Below are 13,299 nucleotides of genomic sequence, written 5' to 3'. Positions count from 1 at the left end.
AACACATTGTGTTTGTTTAAAACTACCAGAAAAAGACTCAGCAAACCTCTGCGTGGTGGAAGCTGCCGTCTTGGTTGACATCATGTGACGTCATCAGAACTTTATAAATGAAGGGCTCTGATTGGTCCAGTATCTTTTTAGTATCCAGACCATAGACTGTGTATAGAGAGGACAGCGTGGCTTCACCATTTACCATTGTGCGGTTTTGATGCCAAAATACCTCCCTCACAGGCGCCGTCATTGGCAGCCATTGTGCAGCCGTAGTCTACGAAGTAAAGACTGTGAGGGATTCTGGGAAAATCTGAGTGGAGCCATGCGACAAAATTAATTATTTACCAGGAGTCATAACACCTAGTTTTAAACCTCTTATAACCAATGAAAACAAAACTTTATACCAAAAACAGAATGTAATGCTCTTAAAAATATCTTTAAATCACCACAACAACCGGATGTGAGAAATATTTCTATGAGGTCTATTAATTTTTTAAAGTTTGACCACAGCTCATCTGGAATCGCTGGGGACATGGATTTTTGACCTATACTGCAGTCAACCACCAGGGGGAGCAGTTTTTGTGGGGCCCTCACTTTGAGCCAAGCAAGATGACGACGATTTTTTTTTACAGTTTATGATCCAGACCTGCCTCCCTCATGGTGTGCAGATGGCCTACAGTGTAGGTTATATCCCATGTAGTTTGCCCTTGGGTGGGTGGCCAAGGTTCAAGTCTGGCCTGTAGCCTGTTTCCCTCATATCACCCCGGTTTCCTGCTCTATTCACTGTCTTTTCCTATCTTACTAAAGCTGTGAAAACCCCTGCAAAAAAAATCTAAATTAAAGATAAAAAAAGATGAGTCACAAGTCCAAAGTCAGAGCTCAGGTCTCGTAACTGGACTCAAGCCCTTCAACTCTGGAAACTCACCAACATGTATTGTAGCTCTCTGAGTCTGAAGCTGTCCCTCTGTGTTGGTGGCTGCACTGCAAAAACTGAATTGTGATCAAGTCTTTATATCTTATTTTAAGTAAATAATGTCTTATTAGAAATTATATAAACTACAAGTCCCTAAAGATGTCTTAGCTCAAGACATTAAAAGACAAAAAGCACATTTGGATTAGCTGTAAAGAGTAAAAATATCTGCCAATCTCTTCATACAACTAATTACCTATTATTACTTATTTTACCCACCCACCAAAGAGCTGATCCATTTTCCAGACTACCTGACTAATGTTTCTAAAAGATTGAAAGAGTGTGTTTATTATGTTAATAGTGTTATAACCTGAAGATGTGCAGTCGTAGAAATGTTAGTGAAGTCGCTTTCTGCAGCTGAATGACTCGATGGTCTCTGAACCTTCCAGTTCTGATAGTTTCAGGGTTTTTTACTTTAGAGGTTTGATGTGAAGGCGACACTGCTGGGAAGGATCATGAGCATCCATCATCCAGCTGTGGTTGGTCTGCCACAGAAATGAGTCGCGAACACAGAGTTGTTTCTGTTGTCTCTGCTGATTTTGAGAAGATGGTTTCTATAAACAATCAGAGAAAAGACTGATTCCTCAACACCCTGAGAATAAAAACAAAGCCCAAAGAAAGATGTGTTCAAAGTGAGTCAAAGTGAGAAAATGAAATCAGTGTGTATGTAGGATGTGTTTGGTTTACCTGTCTCATGTTTACCTGTCAGTGACTGAACGGAGCAGCAGACTCTGAGCGTTCCTGTGTGGAGGCTGCTAACGTGACTGTAGCTCCCACACTGTGTGTCACAGCAGCGTGTGTCCACATGAGAACCTTCAGCTGTGTGGTCCTGATGAATGAAACCAAACAAACCCGACAGAGTCAGTCAGCAGCTCTGCTTTCATTCAGCCTCCGCTCTGTAAACAGGTTTCACTTTCCCTCTGTCTCCCTTTACTTCCACATGAGAAACAGGATTTAGGAGAAAACATCTTGGCCGGGCTGCAGAGCCCTGGACGAGCTGGACGAGCTGCACGGACTCATGAGGTGTCTGTTTATTTGGACTCTATGCCTCTGTTATTAGAGGGAGATCAGCCTGTCCCCAGGGATCCCTGCCTGTGTTTTCCCAACACTTCTCCTGTGTCTGCTACTCAGACTGGGACACTGCAGGAGCCGGCTGCAGGCTCAGAGCCAACTCTGGCCTTAGAGCCCCAGCAGATCCCACCCCTGTGACATGGGAAATACCTGGGTCAAACACATGCTGTTCATTTTTACAGGAGGTGACAGAGTGACATAAGGCCCTGAAACCTCCTTGAACTATTCTCTATAGCAGATGAGCTGCTGCATGTTTAATGAAGAACACCTGCAGAGCTGTGGTGTGTGGTTTGCAGAGCTATGGATGTTTAATGACCACTGAAAAAGCAAAGAGAGAGCAGAGAGATGTGGCGTGGGGCTGTGTGGGGCTCTGTGAGGGGAAATACACCCTGAAGTTAAACAGCCAGGTTTTAAAGAGTGTGCTAATAATTCAGGTCTTATTTTTCTGATTGTTGTGTTTCCTGCTAATGCAGCAGCTCTCTGACACTGCAGATAGAGCACACAGGGGAATTACAGCAGGAAAGGTGACTCAGATTCATGTGTGTATCACCAGCTGTATTTGGATGCATTCTTTTTTATCCAGACTGAAGTTTGAACTTTGAGTTCAGACCTTTGACACATCTCTCTTTTCAGTGAGTCTGATCGACTCCTGTTGATGTTGTGTGGCACTCAGCTTAGAAGAAAGCGTGTGTCCGTCAAAAAGGCAAAATCCTCCCAAACACATGAAGTTTTAAACCCAGGTGGCAACCACTTGTCTAAAACATTAAAGGTCCCTTATTCTGCTCCTTTTCTGCAGTTTAATATGGATCATTGATGTCTTCGTGAAATGATAGCAACATGTTTTGGTCCAAAAAGCCAATAAATCAAGCACAGCAGCATTGTTTCCAGGCTCTCATAGCCCCTCTGTTCAGAACGCTCTGATTTAGTGGGCGTGACCTTCATATGTAAATGAGCCACCACTGATACCGCCCCGCTCTTCAGCGTCACTGAGAGCGGTGCCACAAGCTCTGAGTGCCCAATGTTTAGAAAACAGCGAAGCTTGTTTACCGTAACATTACAGGCTAAAACAACAGGCTTACCTCAGCTAAAGTTAGCATCCTGAAGCTAACACAAAGACAGGGGGACAGTGAGGAAAAGCTCTTAAATCTGCTCCACAGCACACAGCATTTAAAATACTCACATTTTCAGGGTCTGAGGTTTGTTGGTGGATGGTTGGTAATGCGCCTGGATTCAGGACCAGTCTATTCACTAGCCCTCTGTTGTACTGTCCAAAGTTGGAAAAGCAGTTGGCCGTGAAGTGACTGGCACACACATGCTCAGTTTTACTGTGTGTAGCTGGAACATTTCCTTGATAAATTAACTCTAGCCACTTAGACTTGTCTTCTTCCAAGATGGGAAGCTTGTGCATGGAACTATGTGGTTGTTTACAGCCAAAAATAGAGCAGTGATGGCTCTTCAGCTTTGGCATTCTCCTTCCTGCTGCTGGAGAGAAATCTCTTCAGCACCGGGGAGGGGGTTTTGGGTTATCTGCTCAGGTGGACCAATCAGGTCATACTTGCTCCTGATTGGTCAAAAAGGGAATCGCTGACATCGGCAAATCCCCAAAATCCAAACAGCTCGTTTTAGGTCAGGATTTTACATTCACAAGCACTACTAAGTACAGGTTTTGTCATTAAATATCACATTTCGTGTGCTGGGAGGAAAGCCAAAGACCCACAAATTTCACTAAAAGACTTGATAACGTGATTTTTTCACAATATAGGACCTTTAAGTCAATGAGGAGGTTTTAAAAACTGCAGCTCCTTGAGTATCCACTGGAGCACCAGAACCATGTTTTAGACTGTAGCTGTGATTTAATGAAAATACTCCTTTTAACAGTTTCAATAATTCTTCTGGGGTTCGTCACAGTCATCTCTTCCTTATTTCTCTCCTCTACTTATTGAGCATTTCATGATGTGTAAAACAGTGCCCTCCTAAATGTTATTTGGCGAATGAGAGGTTAAATATGATATTGCACACTGTTGTCCGCAAGGAGGCCGAGTCGAGTTGGCGTTCGTTGGTGAAAAAAAACACGAATGATTAACCAATCAGATGAGGCTGCTCACCTATGATTGGCCAAGACTGTGTCAAGGGAAGTAACCCCGTCTTCAGCCTCAAAACAATCAAATCACAGCATCGTCATCATCAAGCCACTGAATGAAATCAGGGAGATTAGCACATTAGCAGTGTGCATGAAGCGGTCGGTTGTGCGTTTGAGTGGGTGGTTGAGTAAATGAATAAGATATTTAAGCTAAGTCAAGAGGACAATGTTTGTGTGTGAATGAGTGACTGAGGGTGGGAGAGTGAAGGGTGTGTGTCGTTGCTTTAAGTGTTGGTCACATAACAAGCGTGTGTAAGTAAAATGGGCTCTCTGGGCGCTCTCAGCAGGTCATTCCATTCATGAAATAGCGATATACAAACTGCAACAAAGTCTTTCATGTACCCCACTCCCCAAAAAACATACAGATTAGAGGCTTTGTCTCACTTGGCTTCCTCAAAAAAATCCCCACTGGTAGCATCACGTTTCTACCTGGGTGAGACTCGAGCTTACTTTGATCATTAATCTTTATATGCTGTAATAATACAAGTCACATCATAAATGTCCTGTGAGTCCCAGAGTAAACTTTCGTTTTCTGTGCTGCATTGCAGTGTTTTTATCTAAATATAAAGTTAGCACAAGCAGAAGTTTCCCCTGTCATTCTGTGTGGTTTATATTTACTTTAAACTTCATCCTGATCAATCTGTGGGGATTGGACTGATGATGAGCTCTGTGAATCTAGTTGTGCAGAAGGGGTTGGGGACGGTTGGGCTGAGGGGCTCCCCCATAGTTTTACAAAGTCCTGGAGGAAACCCTGCAAGTATTTATTACAGTCTGGTCATAAAGGTTGAGAGGTGGAGTTGACAGTCGGGGCGCTGTGATGGTTTCCAGGAGTCAATCAGCCTGATTGGGTTTAAAGCTCTGGGATAAACAGTTGCTGACAGAGACAGAAGTGAAGCAGGATATCTGAACTGCTTAATCTGTAATCTGTAATCTGTTCAGAGACTTGTCTTTGTTTTTCCTGGTTTTATTTGTGATGAGTAAACACGTGACACAGCACCAACCTGCAACCTCACAGGAAGCCTCGAATACATAACAGACATAACTGATGCAGCGTGTGAATGAGTCAGAGAGTTCAATAGAGAGGGTCTGCTCGTGTGCAGCAGAGGAGCAGGATTTATGGATCCACTCCTCACGGTCTGATAGATCCACCCAAGCAGACTTATCTTATCAATGAGTGGGAGGTGTGTGCGTGTGCTGTGTGGCTGACTGCTGCAGGATTATACCAACGTGTTGCACCACACTGGATTCCTGCAGTGAGTAACAATCGTGTTCTTATCCAGAGATAAGAGAAAGCTGCCCATGCTGCCTACTGCTTCTCTCATCAGTCACTGCTTTACGACTGTTTGTAGTTATACTGAACATAGAATAAAGATCCAGCTCCTCTCTGCTGTGTTCAGCTGCAGTCAGGAGTGAAAACGTGAAGTGAATCTGCTGTTGGCCATCAGGCCTGCAGCTCTGCTTCCTGCATGAATCTCCTAAGAGCGGAGTCCTCCTGAGCACAGAGCATGGTGCTGTGAGCCGCTGTGCCATCCAGAGGTCTGAGGAGATGGATGTGACCTGCAGGAGGGTCTGAGGGGGAGGGGTCATGGGAGTGAAGGCAGCAGACAGACAGAGCCTTTGAGCAGGGCTGCGGCAGCCTGCCTGGAGGTACGAGTGGATGGCAGCGCTCCACGCGGACAGCAGGCCCTCTTTTGTTCCTCTCCCGCTCTTTCTGATTGGTGCTCTGGTGAGGCAGGGATAGAGTTGCAGCACAAACATCTGTGCTGCTTTTCTCTGACTCTGAGTGGAAACTGTCGGTCACTGGCGGCAGAAACTGAAGAGAAAGAGGAATGCTGAAATATGAACGAGCTGCAGCTGATTGGTTGGCTGTGACTTCATAGAAACAACAGGAGAAGTGGCTGATACAGTACAGACTCCAGAAAACAAGCCTCAGTCTCAACCAAACACGGCCAGCTTGTTATGCAAACTGTTCGCAGTAATGTACACTATGTAAAGTATTAAAGCACATGTATAAAGCATAACCCTCCCTCAGTCTGGATCTCTCTGCTGTTCCTCTGTTTTTGAACCCTCTGTGTGTACACATCTGTTTTCATCCACCTCCATCTGTCCACAGATGAAACACGTGGAGGAGCGTTTTGGAGAAGACGCAAACAAAGAAGTCCTCCTCATGTGCATCGGCATCACGTCCTGCGTGGGACGTCTGATCTTCGGCAGGGTGGCTGACTACGTCAATGGAGTCAACAAAGTTTATCTCCAGGTGAGTTCATGGTCTCAGAAATCAACCGTGAGAACTGAAATAATTATTTTTCAAATACTTCTTCACTGAAGGATTGTTGCTTTCCAACCTTGCAAAGAGACAAAAAGAAGATATTTTCTTATACACAGAGAGCATCTTAAGGGTTAAAAACATCACTGGCTGTGCTGCAGAGCAAGCAGCATTTCTGTGTGTGGCTGTTTGCATATATGTAAATGAGCTGTGATGCATTTATCTGCAGCAGATCACCTCTTTCCAGAGTAAAGAAGCCTTACAAAAAACAAATTATGCACCAGAAAGACATTAAACCCCCTGCTGAGAGGTGGTGGGAAGCGCACTGCACGGTTTAGAATAGAATAGAATAGAATAGATTGCATTTTACAGCGCCAAACAAGAAAACAAAAAATGGAAGAAAGTGTGTATTGCAAAAATGTCAATGAGAAAATAGATGATGACAGCTTGACCATAACTCTCCTGTTAGCCTCCACCTCCACAGGGACAAGGACTGAGCTTCTTCGACACTGTTCAGTCTCACTCTTCTTTGTCCTTTCTGCTAACAGAAGGTGAAATCCCTCCTATGTGGCGTAGATGTCCAGTAATTGCTCAGTTAGCTATGTCTGTGAATAGCATGATGCTACTTTGCCCTCTGGTATTTCCTCTGATGTTGGGTTAGCACCGCTAGTTCATCCAGCTTACTGGAGATAGATCTTATGTTCCTTATAACTATGGCTGGAAGTATAGGTTGATGTTGCCTCTTTATAGCTTTTATCGCTGCACTAGCACATCATTCTCACCTCCTTCACTCAACTTGCGGGGAAACATCAGGCCTAGCACCGTTCAGCATCAACATGCTACAAGCTGCTAACAGCCGATCTCACATGAAAACAGTGCGACCATGGTTACAGGTAGGATCTCCGGATGAACACAGGAACAAAACTGCCAACTGACCCAGTTTGGTGTCGATGACTAACAAATGAGACATAAATAGTAATGACAGACTCCAAAAAGAGAAGAAAAAGAAATTTAAAAAATGGGTCAAGGTAGAGAGCTGCTGCACAGTCAAACTTTATAGTGATGGTGACTTAAAATATCGGTCCATCCAGTTTTAAAATATTACAAAGGGCTGTGGATATGCTAACAGCTTATCTCTACAGTCAGACACAAAACAAGAGCAAACTGCACGGAGCTGCAGAACTTTAGCTTGTCTGTAAATATCTTTTGAGGAAACGCATTGCGAATCAGACCTTTAGAGCAGACGGGAGGTGTAAAAAGGATGCACAATTCTTTGTGCTACTACATCAACAGTGTTCAACTCCAGCTCCTCTGACAACCTACGAGTCTCCTGAATTTATGTTTTAAAGTCGTAAACCATTTGAAGTCAGTCTAGTAACAGAGAGACGATCACAGAGAGTGACTGAGAGTTGAGCTGACCTCATAAAACCTTCTTACCCCTGAAAACTCTGAAACAGCATTCAGTGGATCTGATGACGATCATGTGACTCCTCAGTGAAACCCAGACTTGTGCTGAACCCACAGAGAAGTGTTACCCTGATGAGGAAACAGTCGTCAGATAAAACGGTTCACCTCGTAAAACCCCGAGTCACCATTTTCACTCTCCTGTCCAGGTGACGTCTTTCTTCATCATCGGCCTCATGTCCATGATGATTCCTCTGTGTCACATCTTCGGTGGGCTGATCGCCGTGTGTCTGCTGATGGGGCTGTTTGACGGCTGCTTCATCTGCATCATGGCTCCCATCGCCTTCGAGCTGGTCGGGGCGGACGACGTGTCCCAGGCCATCGGCTTTCTGCTGGGCCTGATGTCTGTGCCCATGACAGTGGGACCTCCCATCGCAGGTAAGGGACGGAGACTCTGTGAATGCCCTCAGTGATGTTTGAAGTTACGCTGTGTGTTAAACTCTGAGCTTAGCATGAGGGTTTAGAGTGTTTGGAGACTTTTATGAGCTCTTTAGAGGGACAGCTCCACATGGTGACCTCTGACATCTGACCTCTCTGTGGAGACTTGCTGCTGCCTCCTTTATGTTCCCTAAATTATCTTACGTGGTCTTTTGGACCTCTTCCTCCCCATCCTGCTGACAGTCAGTGTGTGTGTGGACGAAACACTCCTGCAGTGCTGTTGCAGAGCTCTCAGTCTTCACACACACACACAGGGTCAGGTGTATGTAGAGCTTTAGCACCATCTAGAGTTCACTTCCGCTCCCTGTGGCTGTTGAATCTGCTGAAATCAGACATTAGCAGCATTCTGTAGGGTAGGAGCAGCTGAGGCAGTGTTTATATTCTTGGGAAATGCCTGACCTCTCAGTTTCATCCCCGGCATCAGGAACATCCGTTCATGTGAGCTCCATGTGCGTCTGAAACACAATGACTTCATTTGACGGCGTGCAGCCCGCCTGTGTTTCTGACTGTTCATTTAACCCTCAGAGCTGCAGAGGTAACAGGAAATCACTCAGAGAGAGCACACAGGTGATAAAACAGAGAGCACAGACCACATGATGGCTGTAGATACCAGCCCAAGATGCAGCTGGATCAGCGCGTCTCCTCACGCTCCCCCCTGCTATGTCAGGGCACGGCGGACTTTAATTCATCAGATCTTAACTTTGGCTTTTAGCGCAACAGACTTTGGTAATCGTTAGTTACGTTTGAGAAATACAGAAAGGTAGCATCAAACCATTTGTTTCAGTGTTTTTTTTTCCTGCTTCAACATGACGTTTGTGTCAGAGTTGGAGAAAACGCTGTCAATCATCCTCCTCCTCAGCTGACGCTCGCGCGAGCTACAGCTAATGTGCTTGCGCCTAAAACAAGCTCCATCGTGTTAAGTGCTGGTGTTTTTAATGGGTGGCTGTTTGTTACAAGGTGTCCAGTTTAATACTGACGGTCTGAACAGGAGACATGACTCCACTGTCTGTCTTTAGACTGATCAACAAAGAGCTGCTTCATAAACACAGATGGTGTTGGGAAGGGTGCGTTTAATTTGCTCTCCCAGTCTGCCCTGTTCGTGGAGTAATGCTTTTTTCACAAATGAAAAAAAGTGCGTTATCTATTTTTTTGTAATACAATAAATGTAAAATAAATCATCATAATGCTCATATTACTCTTAGTTCTAAAGATAATGATATCAGTGTTGTTGGAAAGTCATGAGAATCAGTTCTTTAAGAAGTAGTGAAAAGACAAGCATGAGGAAAAAAATACTTTTTTTTTTTTTTGTAAATGTGAGTCCTCTCTGTGGAATTGTAAACAAACATGCTTCTGAACACAAGTCTGGTTGCAGGGGTGACAAGGCGAAAAATAACCATGCAGAAAGAAAATTTTGCTTGGTTATTGAAATAAAAAGATATTTCAGGCACTGTTTTTTTTCACTTTAAGCCATGGCAAAAGTCAAATAAGTAAATAATTGAAACTTCATTATTACTTAATAAATCGATATCAAATCAAATTGAATCGGATCGTGAATCGAATCAAATCAGGACCCTTGTGGATCAGAATCGAATCTTTTCAGAAAATTAGTGGTGACACCAGTTCGCTTTGGAACTGGAGCTTAAAAACACACACAGGCTGCTGGAACACGACACTTTCAGCATGTTATCACCCAGTCAGGGATCTAGGAAGGTTAAGGTTTTTGATGAAGTTTTAGGAGACGCACAGCTGAGCACCTCCTCTGACTCAGAACCAAACTCCAGCTTTGTCTCTTTCTGCCCACAGGCTTCTTGAGGGACCGACTCGGCAGCTACGACGTGGCCTTCTACCTGGCGGGCATCCCCCCGATCTTCGGAGGTGCTGTCCTGTGTCTGATCCCCTGGGTGGAGGCCCGGCGCAAGAGGAGGGAGAAGGAGGCGGCTCTGAAAGGAGACCAAAGCGTCACAGAGAAGATGATCGAGAACGAGAAGGCTCAGGGGGACGCGCCGAGCAAAACAGGAGAGTCTGTCCTCTAAGCGCCCCGCTGCACAGACTGAAAGAGAGGCGTGGACTCAGACTGAGACTCCTGAGGACTGAGATTCAGTGTCTGTTTTTTAAGATTATAACGACTGCCTCCAGTCGCAGCGTGCCTGACAATGCCAAAGTGATGAAACATATCAGATTCAGAGGGTTAAACGTGATCCTGAAGAACTATGCATTCAATGATCTTAATGAATTAATTTACAGCAGAAAAACTTGAAATGGAAATGAGGAAGCTGCACATTTTAACACAAGGGAAAGACGGCGTGCTGAACCTAATATTAATGCAACACTTTCAGATTGCACTCTTTAGGAAGTCTTTGTCCTTCTTTACGATCAGTTTTTAGTGTTTTTAATGTAGAAATAGGAAAAAAAAGATGCCACAGCGAGTGAAACACAGCGCTCACTGTGGGTTCCGTCAGTATCTGTTTAGTGTCATTGTAATGATTTGTTTTTAAACCTGCCGTCCTCACACCACGTCCCTCAGACACACCCGCCACAACAGCGTCTTTAATGATCCTGATATTGTAAACACTGAGGCTGATCCACAGCGCTCTGAGGGATGATTTTAGCGCTGAGAAGCAGAGTTTAGCACATTACAGACCAACACGGGATCACTCTTTAACAGCAATCCCAGAAACAGAAACTCAAAACCAGCTCAGGATAGCTGCAGATTCTGGTTCTGAAGCAGAAAACAAACTGAAACCTGGATGAGAGCGCTGCTTCATTCCCTGAACACCAGGCTCAGTACGTGCGACTCAGTCATGCTAACAGGCTGCTCCTCAATCCCAGTCTTTATTTACAAAGCATTAATTCACCACAGACTGAACATCCAGTCAGTTTTATCACCCGATGAATTCAACCTGTCACAGGTTTTAAACTTCATTTTGTTCAATCTCGATAACTGTGAAGATAGGAAGATAAAATCCACACTTTTAAAGTTTGTGTGATTCAGAGAGCATCACCTCACGATTCATCAACAAACTTCAGACAAAAACAATCCTTCAGAGACAAAAACAGGAGCTATCAGATTATAAGGCCTGAAGTCTTGAAACCTGATCGTGAAAAGAGTGACTGAGTTCAAACTCTCAGTGAGCACAAACACACCTCAGCTCCTCTGTCTCCACAAACCACAGTGTTGACTTTCAGCAGTATTTTTGAAACAAGCTTCGAAGCATTTTTTCTTTCTGTCGTTTGGTCCTGATTTTAGTTAAACCTAAAGATCCAGTGTGTGTGTGTGTGTGTGTGTGTGTTTGTGTAAACCTCTGGTATAGTGGACTAAAACCTCTCACCTCTGCATATGGAACACAGTTAGCTCAGCAGCTGACTGGGTCCAGGTCACCAGGTCATCACCAGGTGATCAGTTTGAACATCTGACCTCTTCACAGGACCAAAACCACAACATATGAAAGAAGAAGACTCTCTGAACCAAGCTGAGGACTCTGACAAACCACTGACCGTCATTCGACTTCTATCAGGTTAATCATCTTTCTGCTCTGTAACCTCCTCTGTGTTTCCTTTTTGTATTTATTTTGTAGTTTTTGTGCTTAGCCATCGTCTTGCAGTCATTGATTTGCCTGAAGCTTTGATTTCACTCAGACCAAAAAGTGTACAAGTGTCTTGATCCTGTTTGCATGCTGTCACATGTCATTTGACCCCTTCAGGGGGTCTCTGAGCGTGTCAGGGATCAGTTTGAGAGACAGTCTGTGTGTGCTGATGGTGTTTCCCCTGCAGATTTGTGACGCTTATCTCAGCTCTGTCACTCCATCAGAAGTCGTCTGACAGAGCTCAGTGAACACAGTCACTAAAACATGAGAGTATCACTTTGTCCACAAGGGGGCACCACCATCAACACAAACACAGAGTTCCTCACAGGAGCTTTAATGAATCACCAGAAATGCCTTTTTATGCAACAACTGTGACAAACAGTGTTTACATATCTCCTTTTCTTATGAATATTCCTTTGATTTAACCCTTCTGCTGCCTTTGATTGAAGCGTATCTTTGTTTAATTTCATGTTTAGTTTACTCACATCCACCAATGAGAGCCAGGAGTCATTTCTGATCTCAGGAGTTTCTCTCTGGCTTTGATTGTGAACTTCTTTACAAACATCCAGACTTTTTATTTTGCTGTACTCTTCTTTTTATTTTTACTAATTTGATTTGATCATTGCCTTGTAGCTTTTTTAAAATGTTCAGTGACATCCAAAGAGACATTTTGAAGACGGCTGAACATTGCATGATTTATTATTATTGTTAAGAAATGTTTTCTTACTTCAGTCTTAAGGTGTGAGCAGAGGCTGCGTGTGGGAATAAGAAGCCTCAGTGTTTATAGCATTTATTGTTAATTTGCTGACTTTTTTTTGGCTTCATTCATTATACCAGTGTACATGTATGCTTTTTGTTTTTGCTGTAAAGTCAGATGAAGATAAACTTTACTCTGTGAAGCTTTGCTGCAAGAAAACATCCTTTGTTAATCTTTCTTTTTCATAAATCTGCCGCTCGGTTCTCTTTTATTTATCTCATTCATGAGTGACTTTCCTTCTTCCTGCTTCAGGAGCAGAGCTGACCTACAGAGGATGTAAAGATGGATTATTTTCAGGATTTCAAGGCAGTAAATATGACTTCTAATTTGTCCATCCGTGTTGGCTGACAGTACAGCCTGTAATTACAGAGCTCCAGCCTCCCATGTACAGCACGACTGTACCCTGACTTAAGGTCAGAAATGTTTTCCAGAGAGGAAACAGACTTTCTCTTTCTGCAGCCAAACACACAAAGACAGCTCATCTCCTTACTCTCTGTCAGCATGGTGTCAGCTGAGGTGAAGCACAGTAAAACTGAACTTACATATTTTAACACTTTCATTGGGACACTTGCTGTGTCAGTCTGAGGTTTCCTTTGTTCAGAGTCTAATCTCATGATT

The 13,299-nt window shown here is 43.9% G+C and overlaps 1 protein-coding gene across 1 annotated transcript in view; it reads left to right on the top strand.

The window, feature by feature from the left end:
- slc16a10 (solute carrier family 16 member 10) overlaps positions 1 to 13,299 on the top strand; it is a 48,640-nt gene extending 35,341 nt beyond the window's left edge. Inside the window, exons 4-6 of the mRNA XM_074685821.1 lie at positions 6,286 to 6,429; positions 8,052 to 8,280; positions 10,144 to 13,299. Of these exons, the coding sequence (XP_074541922.1) occupies positions 6,286 to 6,429; positions 8,052 to 8,280; positions 10,144 to 10,373 (603 nt within the window). The 3' untranslated portion in view covers positions 10,374 to 13,299. The remainder of the gene's footprint in view (positions 1 to 6,285; positions 6,430 to 8,051; positions 8,281 to 10,143) is intronic.

The sequence above is a fragment of the Halichoeres trimaculatus genome, unplaced genomic scaffold, assembly GCF_033239565.1.
Source record: "Halichoeres trimaculatus isolate MK-OKI-2021-1 unplaced genomic scaffold, fHalTri1.1 fHalTri1_scaffold_13, whole genome shotgun sequence".
Classification (NCBI taxonomy): domain Eukaryota; kingdom Metazoa; phylum Chordata; class Actinopteri; order Labriformes; family Labridae; genus Halichoeres; species Halichoeres trimaculatus.
Note: the sequence above shows the minus strand (reverse complement) of the source record. Positions and strands in the feature narration are given on the sequence as shown.